Raw genomic sequence first — 24,624 nt, 5'->3', positions numbered from 1 at the left:
TCTCAGGTTACTAATGGCGCACCACACAGCCATGCGCCATTAGTAACCCAACATACTAATGGCGCACCACACAGACATGCGCCATTAGTAGTTTTGCAAAAAAGTAAAAAAAAAATATACTAATGGTGCACCGTGGCATAGTGCGTCATTACTAGTTTAAACTAGTAATGGCACACTATGCAACGGTGCGCCATTAGTAGTTTTGCAAAAAAGTAAAAAAAAATACAGTAGTGGCGCACTCTATGGCTGGTGCGCCATTAGTATGTTTGAAAAAATGAAAAAAAACATTTTGTTACTAGTGGTGCACCGTGTGCCTGGTGCGCCATTAGTGTCTTCCATACTAATGGCGCATCTCCACATGGTGCGCCATTAGTATATAGTAGTGGCACACCACTTCTCTGGTGCGCCATTAGTGTCAATTTCATCTTTAGCCCTTTTCCTAGTAGTGCCATATACCCCGCAAACATCCAGGAGCACCACGAAACCCTATTTCCACCGACACAACCTTCTGTACCCAAGAGATCTCATCTTGGGGCCTTTTCCGGAGCTCCGCTGGAGGGGGCATTGATCACGGAGGGCCTCTACATCAACTCCATGGCCCCTCCGATGATGTGTGAGTAGCTTACTTCAGACCTTCGGGTCCATATCTAGTAGCAAGATGGCTTCTTATCTCTCTTTGGATCTCAATACAAAGTTCTCCTCGATTCTCTTGGAGATCTATTCGATGTAATCTTCTTTTGCGGTGTGTTTGTCGAGATCCGATGAATTGTGGGTTTATGATCAAGTTTATCTATGAACAATATTTGAATCTTCTCTGAATTCTTTTATGTATGATTGGTTTATCTTTGCAAGTCTCTTCGAATTATCAGTTTGGTTTGGCCTACTAGATTGATCTTTCTTGCAATGGGAGAAGTGCTTAGCTTTGGGTTCAATCTTGCAGTGCTCGATCCCAGTGACAGAAAGGGAAATGACACGTATTGTATTGTTGCCATTGAGGATAAAAATATGGGGTTTATATCATATTGCATGAGTTTATCCCTCTACATCATGTCATCTTGCTTAAGGCGTTACTTTTTTCTTATGAACTTAATACTCTAGATGCATGCTGGATAGCGGTCCATGTGTGGAGTAATAGTAGTAGATGCAGGCAGGAGTCGGTCTACTTGTCACGGGCGTGATGCCTATATACATGATCATACCTAGATATTCCCATAATTATTCGCTTTTCTATCAATTGCTCGACAGTAATTTGTTCACCCACCGTAATACTTATGCTATCTTGAGAGAAGCCATTAGTGAAACCCATGGCCCTCGGGTCTATTCTCCATCATACAAGTTTCCAATCTATTTTATTTTGCAATCTTTACTTTCAATCTATATCATTAAAATACCAAAAATATTTATCTTATTATTATTATCTCTATCAGATCTCACTCTTGCAAGTGGCCGTGAAGGGATTGACAACCCCTTTATTGCGTTGGTTGCGAGGTTCTTATTTGTTTGTGTAGGTACGAGGTGACTCGCGCGTGGTCTCCTACTGGATTGATACCTTGGTTCTCAAAAACTGAGGGAAATACTTACGCTACTTTGCTGCATCACCCTTTCCTCTTCAAGGGAAAACCAACGCAGTGCTCAAGAGGTAGCAAGAAGGATTTATAGCGCCGTTGCCGGGGAGTCTACGCACAAGTCAAGACATACCAAGTACCCATCACAAACTCTTATCCCTCGCATTACATTATTTGTCATTTTCCTCTTGTTTTCCTCTCCCCCACTTCACCCTTGCCATTTTATTCGCCCTTCTTCTGTTCGTCTCTTCATTTGCTTCGATGTATTACTTGGCTTGTTTGCTTGTTTGGTTGGAATAGTTGTTTATTTATTGCTAAACAGAGAACCTAAGATCTATGGATCCTCATTCGTTTGCTAATCTTTTTAAGAGATCCAATTATGATGAACCGATTGCTAGTGAGTTTTGTGCACTAGATTATCTTTATGAAGTTTTGCTTGAAATTCGTGAATCTGAAAATTATGATGAAGTACTTTATGGAGTGATTCACGATGGATCTTTGAATAAAAAGCATGATTGCAATGATGATAGTATAAATTCTATTAATGTCAATTGTGCTTATAATGTGCAAAACCCTAAGCTTGGGGATGCTAGTTTTGTTATGTCTACTACTTGTTGCAATGATCATGATTGGGGTGATTCTTCTTTTGATCTTGAAAATGTATTTAAGCCCCATGATGAATATGAGATTGATAATAATGTTTTCAATAATATTGAAAGTGGGTTTGAAAGAGTGTCAACTTTAGATCCCACATATTTGGAGAATGTTCAATCTTATGAAATTTTGGATAAAAGTGGGTTTGGAGAGGTCATGACTTTAGTTAATGTTAATCCCACTATTTTGGAAGAGTGTCAACTTTGCATACATGTGGATCGTGTTAAGAATATGTTTTGTGATAGCTATATTGTTGAATTTGATTATGATCCTACATGTAATTATTATGATAGAGGAAAATATGATTGTAGAAATTTTCATGTTACTAAATCACCTCTCGTTATGTTGAGATTGCTATTGTTTCTTTCCACTTCCTTGCATATGCTAGTTTTTGCTTGCCTTGATAATTTGTTTGCCTATAAGATTCCTATGCATAGGAAGTATGTTAGACTTATATGTGTTTGTCACGTGTTTTATGATGCTCTCTTTGTGCTTCAATTCTTGTCTTTCATGTGAGCATCATTAAAATTATCAATGCCTAGCTATAAGGCTTTAAAGAAAAGCGCTTATTGGGAGCCAACCCAATATTTTTCCTTGTTGTTATTCAATAAATAATTTATCTAGCCTTTGTTTTGGTTGTGTTTTTTGTGTTTAATTAGTGTTTGTGCCAAGTAGAACCGTTGGGAAGACTTGGGGAAAGTCTTTTTAATCTTGCTGTAAAAAACAGAAACTTTAGCACTCACGAGAATTGCAGCCATTTTTTATTGGAGAGTGATATTTAGTTAATTATTTTTGAGATGATTAATATATAAATTCCTCACGTCCATAAATTTATTTTAGAATTTTTGGGGTTACAGAAGTTTGCGTTAGTTACAGATTACTACAGACTGTTCTGTTTTTGACATATTCTGTTTTTCCTGTGTTGTTTGCTTATTTTGATGAATCTATGGCTAGTAATAGAGTTTATAAACCATAGAGAAGTTGGAATACATTAGGTTTAACACCAATATAAATAAATAATGAGTTCATTACAGTACCTTGAAATGGTGTTTTGTTTTCTTTCGCTAACGGAGCTCACGAGATTTTCTTGTTAAGTTTTGTGTTGTGAAGTTTTCAAGTTTTGGGTAAAGATTTGATGGATTAAGGAACAAGGAGTGGCAAGAGCCTAAGCTTGGGTATGCCCAAGGCACCCCAAGGTAAATCCAAGGACACCAAAAATCCTAAGCTTGGGGATGCCCCGGAAGGCATCCCCTCTTTTGTCTTCGTTCATCGGTAACTTTACTTGGAGCTATATTTCTATTCGCCACATGATATGTGTTTTGCTTGGAGCGTCTTGTATGGTTTGAGTCTTTGATTTTTAGTTTACCACAATCATACTTGTTTTACACACCTTTTGAGAGAGACACACATGAATTGGAATTTATTAGAATACTCTATGTGCTTCACTTATATCTTTTGAGCTATATAGTTTTTGCTCTAGTGCTTCACTTATATCTTTTAGAGCATGGTGGTGGTTTTATTTTATATAAATAATTGATCTCTCATGCTTCACTTATATTATTTTGAGAGTCCTTTCAAACAACATGGCAATTTTCTTTTAGGCATAATAAAAAACTTTCATATAAGTGCATTGAATACTAAGAGAAGTTTGATACTTGATGATTGTTTTGAGATATGGAGATAGTGATATCAAAGTTGTGCTAGTGGAGTAGTTGTTAATTTGAGAAATACTTGTGTTGAAGTTTTCAAGTCCCATAGCATGCACGTATGGTAAACTTGTGTAACAAATTTGAAACATGAGGTGTTATTTGATTGTCTTCCTTATGAGTGGCGGTCGGGAACGAGCGATGGTCTTTTCCTACCAATATATCCCCCTAGGAGCATGCGCGTAATACTTGGTTTTTGATGACTTCTAGATTTTTGCAATAAGTATGTGAGTTCTTTATGACTAATGTTGAGTCCATGGATTATATACGCACTCTCACTCTTCCATCATTGCTAGCCTCTTCGGTACCGTGCATTGCCCTTTCTCACCTTGAGAGTTGGTGCAAACTTCGCTGGTGCATCCAAACCTCGTGATACTATATGCTCTATCAGACATAAACCTCCTTATATCTTCCTCAAAACAGCCACTATGCCTACCTATTATGGCATTTCCATAGCCATTCCGAGATATATTTTCATGCAACTTTCCACCGTTCCGTTTATTATGACACGCATCATCATTCTCATATTGCTTTGCATGATCATGTAGTTGACATCGTATTTGTGGCAAAGCCACCGTTCATAATTCTTTCATACATGTCACTCATGAGTCATTGCACATCCCGGTACACCGCCGGAGGCATTCATATAGAGTCATATCTTGTTCTAGTATCGAGTTGTAATCATTGAGTTGTAAATAAATAGAAGTGTGATGATCATCATTAATAGAGCATTGTCCCAAAAAAAGAGAAAGGCCAAATAAAAAAAGAGAAGGCCCAAAAAAAGGGGGCAATGCTATTATCCTTTTTCCACACTTGTGCTTCAAAGTAGCACCATGATCTTTATGATAGAGAGTCTCTTGTTTTGTCATTTTCATATACTAGTGGGAATTTTTCATTATAGAACTTGGCTTGTATATTCCAACAATGGGTCTCCTCAAGTGCCCTAGGTCTTCGTGAGCAAGCAAGTTGGATGCACACCCACTTAGATTCTTTTGTTGAGTTTTCATACATTTATAGCTCTAGTGCATCCGTTACATGGCAATCCCTACTCCTTGCATTGACATCAATTGATGGGCATCTCCCTAGCCCATTGATTAGCCACGTCGATGTGAGACTTTCTCTTTTTTGTCTTGTCCACATAACCCCCTTCATTATATTCTATTCCACCCATAGTGCTATATCCATGGCTCGCGCTCATGTATTGCGTGAAAGTTGAAAAAAGTTTGAGATTACTAAAGTATGAAACAATTTCTTGGCTTGTCATCGGGGTTGTGCATGATGAGAGCATTCTTGTGTGACGAAAATGGAGCATGACCAAACTATATGATTTGTAGGGATGAACTTTCTTTGGCCATGTTATTTTGAGAAGACATGATTGCTTAGTCAGTATACTTGAAGTATTATTATTTTTATGTCAATATTAAACTTTTATCTTGAATCTTTCGGATCTGAACATTCATGCCACAATGAATAAAATTACACTGAGAAATATGTTAGGAAGCATTCCACATCAAAAATTCTGTTTTTATCATTTACCTACTCGAGGATGAGCAGGAATTAAGATTGGGGATGCTTGATACGTCTCCAACGTATCTATAATTTTTGATTGTTCCATGCTATTATATTATCTGTTTTGGATGATAACAGGCTTTATTTTACACTTTTATATTATTTTTGGGACTAGCCTATTAACCGGAAGCCCAGCCCAAATTGTTGTTTTTTTACCTATTTCAGTGTTTCGCAGAAAAGGAATATCAAATGGAGTCCAAACGGAATGAAACCTTCGAAAGCGTGATTGTTGGAACAAACGTGATCCAGGAGACTTGGAGTGGACGTCAAGAAACAATCGAGGAGCCCACGAGGCAGAGGGGCGCGCCTACCCCCCTGGGCGCGCCCTCCACCCTCGTGGGCCCTTCGTTGCTCCACCAACCTACTTCTTCCTCCTATATATATCCATATACCCCGCAAACATCCAGGAGAACCACGAAACTCTATTTCCACCGCCGCAACCTTCTGTACCCAAGAGATCCCATCTTGGGGCCTTTTCCGGAGCTCCGCCGGAGGGGGCATTGATCACAGAGGGCCTCTACATCAACTCCATGGCCCCTCTGATGATGTGTGAGTAGTTTACTTCAGACCTTCGGGTCCATAGCTAGTAGCTAGATGGCTTCTTCTCTCTCTTTGGATCTCAATACAAAGTTCTCCTCGATTCTCTTGGAGATATATTCGATGTAATCTTCTTTTGTGGTGTGTTTGTCGAGATCCGATGAATTGTAGGTTTATGATCAAGTTTATCTATGAACAATATTTGAATCTTCTCTGAATTCTTTTATGTATGATTGGTTTATCTTTGCAAGTCTCTTCGAATTATCAGTTTGGTTTGGCCTACTATATTGATCTTTCTTGCAATGGGAGAAGTGCTTAGCTTTCGGTTCAATCTTGCGGTGCTCGATCCCAGTGACAGAAAGGGAAATGACACGTATTGTATTGTTGCCATCGAGGATAAAAAGATGGGGTTTATATCATATTGCATGAGTTTATCCCTCTACATCATGGCATGTTACTTAAGGCGTTACTCTGTTCTTATGAACTTAATACTCTAGATGCATGCTGGATAGCGGTCGATGTGTGGAGTAATAGTAGTAGATGCAGGCAGGAGTCGGTCTACTTGTCACGGACGTGATGCCTATATACATGATCATACCTAGATATTCTCATAATTATTCGCTTTTCTATCAATTGCTCGACAGTAATTTGTTCACCTACCATAATACTTATGCTATCTTGAGAGAAGCCACTAGTGAAACCTATGGCCCCGGGGTCTATTCTCCATCATACAAGTTTCCAATCTATTTTATTTTGCAATCTTTACTTTCAATCTATATCATAAAAATACCAAAAATATTTATCTTATTATTATAATTATTATCTCTATCAGATCTCACTCTTGCAAGTGGTTGTGAAGGGATTGACAACCCCTTTATCGCGTTGGTTGCGAGATTCTTATTTGTTTGTGTAGGTACGAGGTGACTCGCGCGTGGTCTCCTACTGGATTGATACCTTGGTTCTCAAAAACCGAGGTAAATACTTACGCTACTTTGCTGCATCACCCTTTCCTCTTCAAGGGAAAACCAACACAGTGCTCAAGAGGTAGCAGGGCGCGGGAGCCCGCTACTGTTGAGGAGCGGTGGGTGGTGGTGGAGGGCCACCATGAGTGGTGTCGGCGGCTAGTGCGGTATGCATGGCCGGGGTCTTCACTTGTTTCATCCGGCTCTCCTCCAACCGGAGAGAAGCCACAAACTTGGCGAAGGAGGGCTCGGGGATGAGCATGAGATTCCTCGCGGCGTTGCCAAAGTCCTTGTTGAGGCCGGCAGTGAGCGTGTTGAGAAGGAGATCATCATTGATCTTCGTGCCAATGTCGTGGAGCTCATCAGCAAGGTTCTTGAGATGATGACAGTAATCGTCGACGGAAGAGTTATCTTGGTGGCACCCGAAGAACTCTTGCTGGAAAAAAACGTGGCATTGGAGACGATTGTGGGTGAAGAGTTTGTTCAGCTTAGTCCAAACGGCGTTGGCATCATCACCGTCTTGCACAACCGTATGAAACAGGTCCGGCGAGATGGTGAGGAACAACCATCGGATGAGCGTGGCGTCAATGGTGGACCACTCATGATGCGCGGGCACGAGGCTTGAGTCAACGGAACCATCCATGTGATCAAGGAGGTTGTACTCCTGGAACACAAGGGAGAAGTAGGTCTTCCATGCATAGTAGGAGGAGTCCGTCTGAGCAAGACGAACCGGAAGCCACTTGTAGATGTTGAGGTTGCAGATGCCGGCGACGTCGGGAGGGTTGGCATCGGCGAAGGGGTTGGAGGCGGAGGAGGTGACGGAAGACATGATGAGGTTGCAATGGCGGCTAGGTTGCAGCATGGCGGCTAGGGTTGCGGCGGCAGCAGGCAGCTAGGGTTGCGGCGGCGGCTAAGAGTGCGGCGGCAGCAGGTGTAGGAGGTGCGCGGCGGCGGCAGTAGGGTAGTGCGGCGACGGCGCTAGGGCAAAGGCGCGGCGGCGGCGCGGGCGGAAGCTAGGGTTTTAGAATCCGAAAACTGATACCATGTATGATGATGTAATTGCACGATGTATTGATTCGGTGCAATGTGCACTATATATATATATATATATATATATATATATATATATATATATATATATATATATATATATATATATGAATACAAGGTGGGGCCTCTACCTCAATTTATACAACAAACTAGAGAGGTGGGCCTAATATACATAAGACAATATACATGCACAGATTATGTATTCAACAGCAGGGGCACGCAAGTGCGAGGGGCACCCACCTGCCTAGTCCGCTGCCCGCTCGTTTTGCTTTGCCATTCGCGCAGTAGTTCAATCCCGCTGAAGGCACTGTAAATTTTAAGTTTCAACATTTTGCATCTGACATGCCAAGTTTTAACCAGTTTTAGGGATATAATTTTAAGATTTTTTTCTGTCAGTCGTAGACGCAAAATAATGGATTTTTATTGGTCGCTGGTACTAAGTTCAAGCAGTGAAACTTAACATATCTTTCAAAAGTCATCCAAATATATTCAAAATGAATCTTATTTGAAAGCGTTGGTCACGAGAAATACAAATATAAAAACAAAACTTAATTTAGATTTTTGTTTAAAAGGTATAAAACTTTAAAACCGAAAGCCAAAATAAAATGCGGGCACAAGTCCTGGGTCTTTTTTGGACGTTAAGAGAAAACATCTCCCCCATTCTGTATCACGTCACCAATTCTTTTAAAAAAGATGAATACCCTCAGCCTCTGCATAAGCATAAGTGATGCATACAGTTATTTTTTGACTGAACGTAGTATCAAAATATGAGTAACGTCTCAACTCTCAAGTACATGAACATAGGCAAGAAAGTACAAAAATATCAAAGGCTATATACTCCCATCCCACCTACCGTCTTCTATACATTACACTCAAAGGCTATATACTCCCTCTCCCCCGCACTCCGCACGGTGCAGTAATGACGACGTACGGATCCATCCGGATGCCCGGTAGATAACCTGGAAAAAATTTGTGATATTTGTCCGGTTAAATACAACATCATTCCTACAGTTTGAAATAGCCCAAGGTAATGCACAAACTTCCACACGAATTCAAGCCACTATATTAGGCTCAACCCAACCTAACCAATTGCTAAACAAATTGGAGATACTAGTGGGTGGAGAAACGTTAAAGGACACATGTATTGTTCGCCACAATAACCTGGCTAATGGAATTTAAGAAACAAATGTTGAATCATTTTCTTGTGATCACAAAAGCAACACCGTTTACTCCCATCCCACCTACGTTTTGCCAAAGTGTACTTAGTCAGAATCACTTCCTTATGCACAAACCACATTTTTTAAAAGCACATTTGTTTTCCGAATATGAATAGCTCTGGAGATATTGGTCCAGTATTAATCAAGTCCACATACATAGATTTGACCGCGAACACGCCTAAAACAAGAGTTTCCATCGGAATACATCTGGCTCATTAGACAGGTTGACCTCCATCAACCTACGCACTAAGTGCAGCCATCTATCCCACCGTTCCTCAATTAATGCCCGTCTTAATTGAATGTTTAAGGGAACAGAACATAGTATTGTACTCACAAGTGTTTCTTGAAATAACAAGGTACCGGATACTGAAAACTTAGATTGTATTGCTAAACTATCACCTATGTTATGGCATAATCTAAGTCTATGCTATCTCCCTCCAACTTCTTCATGTTCGCCTCTGCATGAACCTGCCGTTCTGGACATTGTAGCGACGACCAGGATCATACATAAATGTTGATTTTTTTCGAAGATAGATCATAATATCGTCAAAGACAATATCACTCGGCACAACATAAGGGGAGTGCTCCGGTATATACACACCCCTTGATCTATTTGTAAATGAGTTTTCTTGTCATTTGTGTAAACCAAATTAATTGGACAATCTCACCTCACAAGCACAGAGTTACTCAGCCTTAACATACTCAACCGAGTCAAGAGGCCAAGTAACCACATACAACATAATACACACATGCGAGTGGCCTTGAGAGCCTTGCCCGCCACTGATGGACTTTTCCCACCCTCCAATGCTATGGTTGGTTTGAATCCACAAAGCATCGGTGGTTCCTGAATTTTTTGCAAAGCAAGGTTTTTTCGTCTACCATTTCTTTAACTATCTATCAAGGCAATCACAAAGGAAATTTGATGAGCAGGGGAGCATAAGAGTCGAGTAGGAACCGCATGGACGTGCATCCTCGTCTTGGATTCATTTTAATTTTCCCAGTAGGATGGCCGCATGAGTCGTGGACATGACTTGATTGGACACATGTGTGTCGAGAGAGTATTTAGGATTGCGCTTGACTCGATTGGTATCGTGGGACTAGTTAATGAACTTGATATGGGGGCGCCAATAAGGTTCACCGTGTCGATAAGAATCCACAAGTTACAGGTGTCAAGTAGCATGTTATCCTCAAGAGCAGAGCATTTCATGGATGCGTGTAAAGGACAAGGTTCACTTTTTCACGCAAAGGTTTGTTCAATATGCGTGACACTTGAACTTGTAGTGCTTAACATGGGCCGGTCGTATTATGGACACACGAGACCCAACACGGTATTTGGGGTTGCGCTTGACTCGATTGGTACCGTGGAACTAGTTAATGAACTTGACATGAGGGTGCCAATAAGATTCGCCGTGTTGATAAGAATCCACAAGTTACAGATGTCAAGTAGCATGTTATCCTCAAGAGCAGAGCATTGGATGCATGTTAAGCACGGCTTGTGTATCCACGTTTGCTACCCTACCAATAGCCTCGGCTTAAAGCATTAGCAAATGCCGCACAGTACCTTCAAGAAGGGCACAAAATATGTCAGTATTGCCTAGGTGACTCGTTTAACGAGCATTCCAAGGTATTTTCTAGTGGATAGCATCTGCTCCATCCAGCCTGCACCCAGCCCCTAGCTTGGTCCTTGAAATATTTCTAGTCAAGAGATTCATTAAGCGCGTACAAAAAGATCTTTAATATCGTCTCTCACATTATTTGGACAGCCCTTGTAGAAATGTACATATAAATGACTTATCACATTGGTACGGCACGGTGGCCCAGACATCACAATTTCTGCAAAGCAGGCTTTTTCATCTAGCATTTCTTTAAGGGTGTAGCTAGCTCTCAGTCGACTGAGATTCAACCAAGACTCAATCAAGTGACATGACATGCAAAAAAAAAGTAAGAAGAATTTTTTTGCATGGATTTTAATGTAAAGTCTCACATATATAGCTAGTCTAAGACCCAAGTCTCAATCGATTAAGATTTAGCAAGACTGTTTCTTTAACTATCTATCAAGGCAAAATCACAAAGGCTCATATATCAACAGGTCAAACCATCTCAGTTAAAAGCAGCAGCAGCAGAGCAACTTGCACCACAACCAGACCAAAGAATATATGAGCCTTTTCGGCGAATCAGCTAAGGTGCATCACCAACATCATCCCTCCTAAACCTGGATAATTAATTAAGCTACACAGACAGGGCCCGCTGCTCGCGGAGCGGACTAATGTCCCCCACTATGTACACCGTCGCTCCTGCGAGGCGCCCTAGCAACAAAACAGGGGCAAGGTCGGTCGGTATTCTACACGGGGCCGCCACATAAGGCGGCGGTTTCCACCCTCTTGTACACTGGAGAAGAGTTCGGTCTGGTGCGAGAACAGGTCGCCCTCGCTGTGCCGGCATGGCTGTGCGTCAGCTGTCGTCGTCCAGAGACCCGATGTATGTCAGCTCCGTCCTCCGCACCCTCACCGCGCCCTTGAGCCAGCTGCACGCCTTCAGGTTGGAGTGGTCGGGGGCGATGCCACTGGCACTGTTGCTTCCTGATGATGTGGCGGGGCAGCTGGTGCCGTCCTCGAGCAAGGTCCAGGGGTCTACCTCCATCTCGGGGTCTTGGGGAGGCAACACCGCCTTGCTTCTGCTCGAGATGTTGGTGGGGACCCAACTGTGAGAAGTGCTTTTCTGTTGAGGACCTGATGTAGATGGAGTGCTCTGGAGTGGTGACAGTGCAGCCAAGGACAGCTGGGGAGGCTGGCTTTGTATACTAGGGTGTCGAGCTGGTGGGAGAATCGGCATCGCCGCTTGGATCCTTCGCCTGATCGCTCCAGGCAACTCCATATGGTCCAAAGCAGACTGCAAAAGAAAGTTAGCATTATTGACAGTGGGGAAGTAAAAAGTGGCAGAGAAACACAATTCAGTAAGTGCATATTAACAACTTGTGGCATATTCTGAAGGAAACAAGACATTATTATATATAGCACATGACGCAACAAGAAAGCAAGTAGCAGCGGTTATCGATTCAAGCACTGGACTGACCTGCAAGGCCACAGCCGCTTCATTATCAAATGCAGGGATATCTCGTGAGGCTCTGACGGTTGGCTTGGAAACTGGCTTCGACTTCATCCAACTTGGTTTGCAATTGCCAAGCAGCGCATGGAAAACACATAAAAGCCTCTCGAAAAGACTCTCGCTTGGGCGATCAAGCAGGACATCCATGGGAGGTTCCAGCAAAGAGTCGACTTCCCGTCTCGAGGCAATCAAACTGGCAGGAGGAAGGGGCGAATCTGCATCTTCATAGATTATGCGTGCCGCAAGCAGGCTTAGTATCGCAGGAGCAAGTGTATGCCTCATGCCCCTAGAGTTTTTAGTAAGAACATGAAAATACAAGAGTAGTCATTAGTATATTAAAAGAAATAGTCACAAGTTGCACTTGAGGGACAGCAATGCCCTAAAGTATCAAAAGAATAGAGATGTTTCACACTACCTAAGCATGCTAGTGATCTAGTACATGAAATACACGTCACACTAAGAATTTAAAACTAAGCAATGATGTTTTTCAATAGATGTTAATCAATTGAAAAACTAATATCAGGAAAATCTCCGAGCAAAATTAAACTTCAAACATAACTATATTGTTTTTCAATCCTTACCTATCTGCCAGGATTACTTGAAGCAACCTGATGATAAATTGGAGGCGCAGCCACACTATTGCCTGCAGAGCAGATGCTGAAGGAGGAGTTGGATCATTACCCACCGTGACTCGCCTGCCAATATTTGGACTTCCACCTCGAATTCCTTTACGGCCACTGGATTTGTTCGATGAAACATCATTTCCTGAAGGAACTAAACCAACATGTTTGGCACCATTTCGTGATATTGCTTTGATGTGTTCACTGACAGTTCCCATCTGTTTGATCAATTCACCAGCAAATATACTGCGAAATTCAGGCGAACTCCTGTCGATGCATGGCAACATAAATTCAGCAAAGGCCTTCTCAGTTACATATTTATTAATATTAGATCTGATGGCTTCAACGCTTCTATCCACATTATTTGGGGTACTTTTGCTTGGCCTTTTGGCATCGGCGGGGTCATCCACAACTTCTCCTTCCTCGATTGGAGCTGCTTCCAATTTCCTCTTGGCACTTCTGTTAGCCATTACATCAGTAAGCAAGCTGGACCATCCCCATGGTTTCCAAACCTGTGCCTTTATTGGAACACCTCTTCGTGTAGCAATAGTAAGAAGCTGCTGTCTTGTGGACTTGCGTCCCAGAACAGCATCTTGCCCTTGAAGGATCCATTTGACATCCACGACAAGTGACTCCTGTAGCTTCCCAAGAAGGTGGACAACTTCAGAGTAGAGAGGAGCAGCATCAGGTCTGGCAACTAATCTCGACAGGATGATTTCAGTAAACCCTTTCTCGCTTTCAGATAGTGTAAAGCTCTCAGAATTAGGGGACAGCTTCCGAAGTCCGTCTGCAAGTGTCATCAGTATCGGCATGGGTATCTTACTTTTTTCAGCTTTATCAAGTTTTTCTGCAAGAGCCTGTTCATCTAAAAGAAGCCTCAACTCAACCCATTGCCAATGGAACTTTGCAGGTTGGAGGGTATCTAGGGACTGAACAAGCCTCTCCGATAGGAGTTTTAACTCATTCTCTTTTGCCTCACCAGGTTCCGAACCATCCACCTGAATAACTGCTGGCGTTTTACAATCAACAAGGGCATTCAGAAAAAGACGGCCACGGAGAGGCATGAATAGCTGCCTCACATTCTTGTCAGAGCAATGTGTTTCAAGCATTGCAGCAAACTCCGAATCACCAACATCAGCAGCCAGAAGATCATACAGCTGATGTGTATTACGAAAGCAAATATCACGAAAAGGTTGATGCCTAGTGATGTCATTTATTGCATTTGCAATAGACTGATAAACCTGCATGTCTTCACGGCTAAGGATATACTGCCTCCAACGTACTATTGCAAAAACTGAATAGGCTGGAGGAAATACCACACTCAAAGGAAGCTTCTGCTGCAATCTCAATAGTGCAAGAACATAGGACTCGCCAAGAATGTCTGCAATAAGCCCATCATAGACGGTTCTACAGTTCCCCAATAGAATCCTAAACCAGTGAACCAAAACCTCTATTGAATTATCCATCTTAAAGGTTACAGCAGAACGGGACGCACCATTAGTGCTAGGTCTCAAACCTCTTAGGACCTGCTGAATTTCCAGGCCATCTTTTATTTTCAGGACAGCAATCATCCGCTCAAGACTGACAGCTCCATGAACAACAGCACCCACAACAAGCGCAGAGATAGCAGCGGCTACTTTTCCAGCCCTCCCAACAAAGCCTTTCCCTGTGGTACTTAGAGGTTCATTTGTATGATTTCCATAGGCATCATGAGTCTCAGAAGATGGTTGAAACTGATTGCGCTGGACCTTAGGAGGAGCAAAAGCTGCTGTAACAGCTGAAGAAGCTTCAACAGCCAGAGCTACTTCAAAAACCCGACTGAAGCGATCCCCAAGAGCTTCTTTCAGTAAGCAGAGAGAATTTATGTGGATGTGCAAAGTGTGCCGAACAAAGCTTAATGAATTACCAATAGAAGCAACTCCATGATAGTTACCCCCTGCAAAATCCAAATGTTTAGCTATGACATGCCCGGCATTCACAACAACTGCAGAAACAGCAGAAGCAACTGCTGAAGGGTCTCCATCTGGAGTTGCTCCTCCGTTTTGCCTGATACATTCTACTAAGCCCAAAACAGTGTCATGTGCAATTTGATAACTGTCTTCCTTCTCAAAAGAGGGACTCTTGGGTGCTGCAGGAATTTTCTTTTCCTTCAAATTGCGTTGAATCTCTTCAGCTTGCCGCTGCACTATCTCCTTCATATTTGGAATAATTCTTGAACCCCTTCCGCTAAGCTTTTGACGGACTTGATCATCAATCTCTTCACCTCCTAAGACTCCCGAAGAGGAAACAAAATCACCATCAATCGACCGACCATTATCAAGATCAGCTAGCAGTCGCTGGTCACATGTGGTCCTAAAATTTTTCTCCCACCTAACCACACTAGCCACATCCCTATATTTCCTCAAAAAATACCGGGTATAAGGAAAAGCTGCTGGTGCAGGATGCCTTGCAGTTCCTAACACAAAATTTCTGTTCGTTGAAGCATTGAGGACTTCAGGCAAGAGATCAGTTGCAAGAAGTATGTTCTCGTACCTGTAAGGATTACATAGTGGAGCCATCAGAAAAAAAAATCAATATAGCAGTATATAGCTAAGTTGAAACATCCGTTCATCACAGATGACCATCTCTCTCGCTACCTTCTAGTCAAGGAACTTAAAAAAAACACTGAGCATGTCTACATATAAAACCAGAAACATAAGTAATTCTTACTAAATTGTAGAGCATATCAGCACATAGAAACAAAACAGTGCCTACTTTTGATAGATAAATGGTGGTGGATATATGAGGACAGACTGCAGACATCACACAAGTATTGGTCATTTCTCGTAAACCTTCATGCCATGGAACTCGATAAGGCAAAACACACGTGAAATCACCACAATTTAGGCCACGTTTTCGTTTCAGATAGATGCGTATACAACAAAACAGAAGGTGATGCATTATCCTCTATACTAGTGACTAAAATTTCATTATCTTCTATTCCCATGTTGCCTGCTTCATGTTTGTTTAAACTGAGACTAATGGAATCAACATTAGGAGAAACTTACCTAAGCAAGGATGAGAACACAAATGCCTCACCGACCTGACAAACTTGGTTATCTCTGTTCTTCATATGTGCCGCACTTCTCCCAACTTGACCAAGTGTACCCATTCCTCCACGAATTTTTGCTAGCAACCATACAAGGAACCTTGCAGCAGAGGCTAAATCACAGCATGTGTCCAGTATATAGAGAATTGACATCAGTTCTTCATCGCCTAGCCTCCATTTGGACACAGTTTTGTCATCAGGCTGAGAGGAAAAGGAGCTTATGGAATTGCTAGCTTTGCAAGCTGTCGTTTCATTTCCTTCAACAAGTTGCCTTACTGATTTCAACAACCACACAGAGATGGATCGCCTTTCAAGCAATCTAAGTTTCTTCAATGACTTCCCAACTTCAGCCAGATTTGTCATCCTCGTGTGATCAGCATCTTTGCCACTGTCACCATCAGTGCTAGGTTTATGGTGAGGACAGCTCAGCTTGCTCTCGCAAAGATGACTTGTAGATGCCTCCCCCTGACTGCCTTCAATTTTAGCAGTCGCAAGCTGTGCAAGATTCTGTGTTTTGCGAACCACTTTAGCTCTACCTCTAGAAGTTTGTTTAATAGACTTCAGTGCAGGTTCAGCCTTAAAAGATTCCTGTAGCTCTGTCCCTTTCCTCACCCACCAAACATCCTCCTCGTCTGACTGAATCAATGGGAAGAAAGGAGAGGTTCTCTCATCCACCTTTTGTCCATTAATCCTCATACAATCCTCACAGCCATTTTTTGCTTCTCCGGTATCAACTTGTGTCAGTGTTGAAGTAGACGATCCTTGAAAGTTCATTTTAGTTTCATTTTGTTCTGATTCTGCCGAGTGAGGATATATAAAGCACAACAGGCTCGACACCAGAACTTTCACATCTTCTACTTGTTCAGGCACACCGCCGTGAATAGTACCTCCTGATGGAATCCGGAGGTAGGAACTTGAAGTATACTCACCCCTGTTATTTGCATCAAATGACTGACCACTCGAAAGTTCAGAAAGCACAAGGCGTCGCTCACTGGAATATGTTGACATCAGCTCATGCAATTGTTGCTCTTCAGCAACTACATCTTCCTCGAGAATATCAAATAAAGACGACCCAGGAAGCTGCTTTAAAATTCTGTGGTGCCTCCTTTTCCTTTCCATATCTAGCAGAGTACCATTCTTATCGGTTACTCCACTAATAATTAGCTGCCTTACATAAGCTTGAGGATAAAATACACCGCTGCGAATAAGCTCTATGATGAGAACATCCACACGTTTAAAACCTGCAGCACTGCTAACCTCGTGTTGATCCAGCCAACACACAATGATGTCATGCAATGGACCAGGACTTTCAAAGATATCCTTCCTTTCCTTCTTCTCCTCCTCATTTTTTCCATTACTTCTCAATCCAGAAGAATCACCCACCTTAGTTGCAGCCACTGAAACATCATTCAGCGAAGAACCTTTACCGATATTATTCATTGCAATGCGACTGCTACTCTTAGACCGAGACAGTTTATTCATCTCAGTCATTTTGCTTTTCAAGATAGACACCGCCAGATGTATCTGAGATGAATCTCTTCTTCCTGTAAATTTTACATTCTGACTGGGAGATGTACGGCAATCACGATAATCACATGTTGCCCATTCACAAAGAAAAAATATGGAACAGATTAGGGATAACTCAACAGTCCCAATCCACATTAGAGAAGACTGCAAGCAAGGACTGACTTCTTTAATCCACCTTTCTTCCATTAATGCATCAGATAGATCATTAAAGAGAGAAGAATACGCCATTGTCAAATTTCCTGTGACAAGAGCCTTGTCCAAAGCCTGTACCACTTTCGCTGCACCACGTGCATGGACATTAGGACTGGCAAGAGTTGCCAGATCAGATGCTCGTCTCTGAATTGAACAGACAGCATAACCACAGGACAGATACCGGTACACATCCCGCCTCTTAGAACTAGACATTTCACCACCACCAGTTATCTTCAGCAAAGCACCTCTACCATATACATCAGGGGCCACAAATGAAGGAAGAGGAAAGCAGTCCAAAGAAACAAATGTATCTGGCACCGCAAGTACCATGTATCGCAGTAACTCAGCTATAACAGAATTGATAGATGACCTTTTTGGATTATCGACAGCAGAAGCATCACTCAGACGTCTAACCAGAATTTCCACGAACATGCGCACATATGTTTGTGAGAGAGTGATGGTCTCAACCAAGCCAAGTACAATAGGCAAAAGAAGCTCCAAGGCCTCAACTGAATCTCTCTCCTGGTGGAGGGTAGAAGCAAATCATTAACGAGAAAAAAAACACTGTCAAGGGAACTGAAACATCATGGAATATGACGAATCACTCTTTCAATGCAACAAAAGTACCTGAAGTTGGTAACATAACCATTCAATAAGTACCGAGGGAACTAGCAATTCTTCCGTTAGATGCCATTGGACAAGGCGAACCATATACCACCATTTGAAGTGCACCAAGGGCTCTTCAGTGTCTCCACCAGCTGAGGGCGCTTCATGTTTCAATTTTACTTGAGTTGCTCCAGAAATAAGCCCTGCTGACGGCTGTTCTTTAAAAGACGGATGTGCCTCTTTTAGACTAGATTCGTCCAGAAGCTGTTGCAAATATTCAACAACATCCTTTGTCCACTGGTTAGATCGTTGATTATCAGAAGCACCAGTTGAGATACTGCTGGATGTTGGTCGAACCTGTGGCTACAACAGGACTTTGTTACAATTATATAATATATGCCAGTTGGTAGGAAGCATGAGATAGCTCAGAAGAATTGCAAACCTGATTTAGGTATGTAACTTTCACAAACCATGTTGCCCTTAGTAATGGAACATTACATCGAGTAAGAACATCAAAAAGTGATTTCCTACGATAACCATGAGGAACGTGCTCAGATAACAAACGCAGTCGCTTGTTTGGCTGGGCAAGGGCCTGCAGAGTAATGGCACACAAAAACAAGAAAAATAAGTTAAGCATAGCGATGGCAGCAGCAATGTAACAAAAGTAAACTCGGTGCCAGTAAAAACCACAAATCAAGATTCCCATCCTATTAGCCTTCACACCCTTTCTAGATGCAAATTTTATGAGATACAGCAAGGGAGATCTACAAAGATACCGCCTATGCCAACCAACATAATAATCGCCAAATGGTAATAAAGGTTTGAAGTCCAAGAAACTCCGCAAAAGAAATACAGTTCATCATTAACTGGTATGCAAATACTGAACTAAAGAAAAACACCTAACCATCATGCAAAGATGAGTGAGATAAAGTGTTTGGTGAAATAGATAACAAATTGCAGAACTTTTGACAGCATCCTATTTAAAAGAAATTTTAATAATAATAAACAGAAGGTTATTTCGGCCAACCTCAGCCCATTTTCTGCGGGAGTCTTCATTACATGGTCTTTGCTCCGGATAAACTCCAGGTTTTATCAACAGTGATCCAGAAAGAGGAACTCCATAAACTTGGCCAGCCTATGAAAACAGGGAAAGTCATTGGTCTGTTTGACATATCAGAAGATAAGACATATCAAGTTTGACAGACATCCACATTGAAGCAAATTAGCCAAATCAAGAGCGATGACGCGATACCTTTCTCTTTTGAGCACGAGATTCATTAATAGCCCTTAACCGTTTCTTTAGTGCCTTCAGAAAACAATGGACAACAAAAGGTGTGAAGTGTAGCCGTAGTCTCCATCCAATACATAAAATGGACAAAGAAGGAAAGAAACAAACGTAACAAAGAAATGAAAGGTGTGCTTTTAAGGTTCCACGTGCTATCCATCAGCGAGAAAGGTTTAGCAACTAGTAATCCCTGACAATCACATAATGCATCTAGAATCGTCCCCTGAGCGCTTCACATTGAAGTCACGTTCTTGAAACATTACAGATCAACAAGGTAAACTTAATAGAATCTCTGATTCAACTCAAATACAAAAGGAAGACAGGCCAGCCTGGCCTTCCGCATAACCAGCCAAGTTGAACCCCAAACCCTGACAGCGCGCTAGATGCTACCGTCTCCACACAGCACCCAAAGAGAACAGAAGCAAACAAGCCACGATATCAAACATTGTATGCATGGATGATCAGCTAGAGCAAACAAGCATTTCATTATTGATGATAGAGATCAACTAGCCATTACACCATCCACAATCCACAATAGCAATTTGTTTTTCAGGCTAGTGAACTAAAACAAACAGAAAACAGATGGGCAAAAGATAATTCCTGTTTTACAGTCAACCTATCATCAAATCATCTATGTATAAACTCGTACAGTACAAAAGGTAAATAAATCTGTAACACCCAGGTGCTGATTGGGTTACAGAAAGGTGAAACATAAGTGGTTAGGACTGAAATCATATCATAAAAAAATTAGCAGTAACTAGTTATACATACTGGCAAAACAAGATACTCCCACGACCAAATTTTCTTACCTCCTTGCATTTTCCAACGATATCTGGCTTGCAGAAGTATGAGATATGACTAAGTACGATCTCTCTTGCTTCCTATCAAGCCCATCAAAGAAATAATAACAGTCAAGAACGATAGATATGTAGTAAATTTATAATTATGTGTAAACCCCTGACAATATTCAATAAGCAAGGGGGTGGCCCTAATGCATCATACAAAGCTTTTATTCCCAAACGCACCTCTATTCCTTCAACAGTCTCCTTGTACCCAGACTGTACATATTCTTTGGTTAACGTCTCTTCAGGACAGTTTGGTGTTTGAGGATAGAAGTCAGGTGGTCCAAGCCTACAAAAGAGCCATATCGAAGAGGACTGCTGAGTGAGACTAAGTGAAGTCATATCACAAGACAAAACAACTAGTATCTGTTGCCGAAAAGAGCAATGGAGATGTGTTCACATATGCAAACAATGAGTCAATGCTGAAACTAAGGGCAAAGAAAGTAACCAAAATACAACCACTGTGAGGCGGACAATAAATTAATAAGCATACTCTGGCTCTTTCAGTGAAGTGCTTTTGGTTCAGAAGTTAATACATACTTGTTGTTAAGTGGTTCCCTGTCACACTTTAGCCTGTACGGAGCTAGCTGTTGTTGTCGCCTGAAAAACAGTAGTATTAGGAAACACAGGTCACAATCTATTACTGGCACAGGAAAATGCAAATGACAGATTTGGATAATAGTGTCAACTTACTTCACCGGAAACATGGCAACAATTAATTGATTTTGGCACCAGCATATTGTTTTTCTAGCCATCAAGAACCCTATGTTCTACTACCTCCGTTCCAAAATATATGACGTTTTGGCAACAATTAATTGATTTTGGAACGTAGGTAGTAGTTATATTAGAAAATGTGAATTTATGGTATAGGATAAAAGTGACAAAAGACTCTCCTTTTTAGGGGGGAAAAGATGCATTTTTTTATTCCTCGAGTTAAATTAGCTGTGAAGGTTGGGGGTTTATTTCACCCCAATGCAAAACAAAAATCTCCATTTTGCAACAAACAGAGTCTGCAGTTCCTTTTTTGTTCAACAATATAGATTGAAGTATAATGTAATGCCATAGATAATGAATGATACCGCGAAACTGTGAAGTGTTATTCAAAATATGAGCTAGCTAGTCCAACTTAAAGACAAATGACAGTAAATACGATGGCTTAGCTTGCACTTGGTTCAATTAAAATAGCTTCGCCTGTACAGCACTAGGTTGTGACAGAATAATAGTTCATATAAAGGGTAGCTATTCATTTCTTTCCATACGCTGAAAATTCCAAGTATAGCATACAGTGGGTTCATTATTGGAAGTTCGAGCGTACACGTGGCGTAGTAACGGAACGCAGTAATGCCTCTAACGGAACGCCATTACTACGGCGCCATACCTTTTAGCTTACTGAGTAATTAGTGATCCATGAGAGACTACTGCTAACTGAACACAGACTAACTGGCGCGCCTCGGCTCGCTAACACTAGGCGATTGTCGATACCAGTTTGATTAAGCAACTAAATTTGCACGGGCAGAGCAGAACAGGGACGTGTTAATACCTCGGGTTCAGGGGGTAATTGGGCGGAGCGTAGGGCGAGACATCGAGCCTGGAGCTGTCCCTGCCGCCGGCCGACGCCGGGCCGCCGCTAAACCCAGAGCTGTTGCTGTTGCCGGCGCCCGCGTACCTCTGCATCTCGCCCAGCGAGTCAGCAGCAGCATGCCGCTGCCGCCGCCGCGAACATGGGCCGGGTCCCCCGCGAAACCCTAGGGGCGGATCAGGGCGCCTCCCCGCCGATTCGGGCGGGATCCGCGCGCGCGCCGCCCGGATTCCCCGATCCCAACCCCAAAGCTAGGGTTTTGGCGGCCGGAAGTCGGGAATCCGCGGAGAATTTTTCCGGAAAAGGGAAGAAAGGCGCCGGCTTCCGGCGCCGGAGGAGGAGCTAGGGTTTCCCAATCGGGCGGCCGGAACCCTAGGCGGGGCAGCGGCGCGGAGTGGAGGGGAGGGGAGCAGGAGCGAGCGCGGAGGGGGGGACGGGGCAGTGACGCGACGGCGATTGGTGCGGGGGGATTGGGCGATGTAGAGAGAGAAAGTGGGGGAGCCGGACGGAGTTTGACTCTTTTTTAAAGCTGCTTCCTTTCCTTCCTCCCTCCCTCCCTCCCTCCCTCGTTGCTTCCTTCCCCTCCGATGGATTTTTCTCTCTCTAGGACTGGAGTCGATGGTCGGATGGGCTCTCTCTCTATCTCTAGTTCTCTACTGCTGGTCACTCTCTCTCTCTCTAGATTGTGACGACGATGATGGATGGAGAACAAGAGGGATCTGGTCTCGACAAGAGTCTTTGTCCTATATATGTATGCCCTCTTGGTGGCATAAAGGTGAGAAACTGAATCTCTAATGTCCCAAAAATACATCACCTTTGCATCTTGGCAACAGTATGTGATGCTTAGATGCTTTAAGCTGTTTTTGGTAAAATTAAGAATATATATGTGGTGGTGGAGCCAGCCCCTTTTATCAGATGGGAAGCTCTTTCGGGGGAAAGTGGCGTGTGTGATGAGCAATAATGCTACACTTACGGATAGATTATACAGATTATACTTTACGGATGGCTTGTGGCATCAGGTGGTTGGAAGAGAGAAGTTGTCGAAACGGACAGACGGGACACGCGCCCTTGTCCTCCACCGGCTCGCCCGTCTGGGACACAACGCTTCTACTTTCTCTCTCATTCCCAAAAACCCTCCCGCGCTCCCCCTCCACTCCCACCTCCATGGCCGACGCCCCGAAGAAACCCGTTGACCCAGCTGCCACCACCGCCTACCCCACAATGAAGAAGAAGAAGAAAGTGCGGTCGAAGCTCACGCCGGCGGAGATCACGTGGCTCGACAAAGAATCGGCCAAGAGGAGGTCCCGGCGGACCGTTCAGGCGGAGAAGAAAGCCGTTGCCGACTTCGCCCTCGAGGTCGCGGCCGCGCAGCGCAAGGCCGGCGTCAAGGAAAACAAGGCCATCGTCGCCAAGGCCAGAGAGGCAGTGACGACGCACGCCCTCCTCATGCTAGGGTTTAGCCGACCCACGCCGGCCATTCTCTTCGCCGCCACCATGGCAGCGGCGAGCACAGGCTCGTCGGTCGTTCGCCCTCCGTACTACCAGTTGTCGAGATCGTCCATAACACCGGAGAGGGTCGGTTTTCATCCAGCGCGGCAGCATGCTCCGACCCGGTTCTCCACATCGTTGGGCGGCAGCGTGATTGCGTTGGCCATGATATGTCTCCAACGTATCTATAATTCTTTATTGTTCCATGCTAGTATATTATCTATTTTGGATGTTTTATATGCATTAATATGTTATTTTATATTTTTTTGGACTAACTTATTAACCTCAAGCCCAATGTCAGTTTCTGTTTTTTTCTTGCTTTTGAGTTCTACAGGAAAGGAATATCAAACGAAGTCCAAACGGAATAAAACTTTTGCGATGATTTTTCTTGGACCAGAAGACATCCACGGAGCTTGGAGAGAGGGCCGGAAAAGTCCCGAGGGCTCCACAAGCCCTCAGGGCGCGCCCCTTGGCTTGTGGGTCCCACAGGACTACTCCAACCCTAATTTTTGCTCTATAAATTCCCAAATATTCCCAGACAACCAAAAGCATCCACCAAAAAACGTTTCCACTGTCGCAAGCCTCTGTTCCCATGAGATCCCATCTTGGGGCTTTTTTCGGCACCCTGCCGGAGGGGGATTCGATTACGGAGGGCATCTACATCAACTCTATTGCCCTTCCGATGAAGCGTGAGTAGTTTACCACAGACCTACGGGTCTATAGCTAGTAGATAGATGGCTTCTTCTCTCTCTATGATCTTCAATCCCATGTTCTCCTCGATGTTCTTGGAGTTCTATCCGATGTAATCCTCTTTTGCGGTGTGTTTGTCGAGATCCGATGAATTGTGGATTTATGATCAGATTTATCTATGAATATTATTTAAGTCTTTTATGAATTCTTGTATGCATGATCAAGTATCTTTGTATTTCTCTTCGAATTATCGGTTTGGTATGGCCAACTAGATTGGTTCTTCTTGCAATGGAAGAGGTGCTTAGTTTTGGGTTCAATCTTGCGGTGTCCTCACCCAGTGAC

General features: G+C 42.9%; 2 protein-coding genes across 4 annotated transcripts; both read right to left on the bottom strand.

Moving 5' to 3' along the window:
• Positions 1-7,096: 7,096 nt before the first annotated feature.
• LOC147973927 (uncharacterized) lies at positions 7,097-7,855 on the bottom strand. Its single transcript, XM_087524841.1, has one exon. The coding sequence runs from the start codon at positions 7,853-7,855 to the stop codon at positions 7,097-7,099; it is 759 nt and encodes a 252-aa protein (XP_087380967.1).
• Positions 7,856-11,340: 3,485 nt separating this feature from the next.
• Positions 11,341-22,658, bottom strand: CCT (RNA polymerase II transcription mediator). 3 transcript variants are annotated; one of them, XM_048676964.2, is made up of 12 exons: positions 22,066-22,658; positions 21,066-21,125; positions 20,709-20,814; positions 20,493-20,564; positions 19,651-19,704; positions 19,426-19,533; positions 18,841-18,990; positions 18,420-18,761; positions 16,033-18,314; positions 12,947-15,517; positions 12,333-12,651; positions 11,341-12,149 (listed from the first exon to the last, which is right to left on the bottom strand). In XM_048676964.2, the coding sequence occupies exons 1-12, from the start codon at positions 22,197-22,199 to the stop codon at positions 11,712-11,714; spliced, it is 6,636 nt and encodes a 2,211-aa protein (XP_048532921.2). In that variant the 5' UTR covers positions 22,200-22,658; the 3' UTR covers positions 11,341-11,711. The 3 variants fall into 3 exon arrangements, with proteins under 3 accessions (XP_048532921.2, XP_048532922.2, XP_087378425.1); XM_048676965.2 differs by having other exon boundaries at positions 18,420-18,755; positions 22,066-22,657; XM_087522299.1 differs by lacking the exon at positions 19,651-19,704.
• Between the last annotated feature and the right edge of the window lie 1,966 nt (positions 22,659-24,624).

The sequence above is a fragment of the Triticum urartu genome, chromosome 5A, assembly GCF_056163025.1.
Source record: "Triticum urartu cultivar PI428250 chromosome 5A, HENAU_Tu73, whole genome shotgun sequence".
Taxonomy (NCBI): domain Eukaryota; kingdom Viridiplantae; phylum Streptophyta; class Magnoliopsida; order Poales; family Poaceae; genus Triticum; species Triticum urartu.
This window is presented reverse-complemented; position numbering and strand designations above follow the sequence as displayed.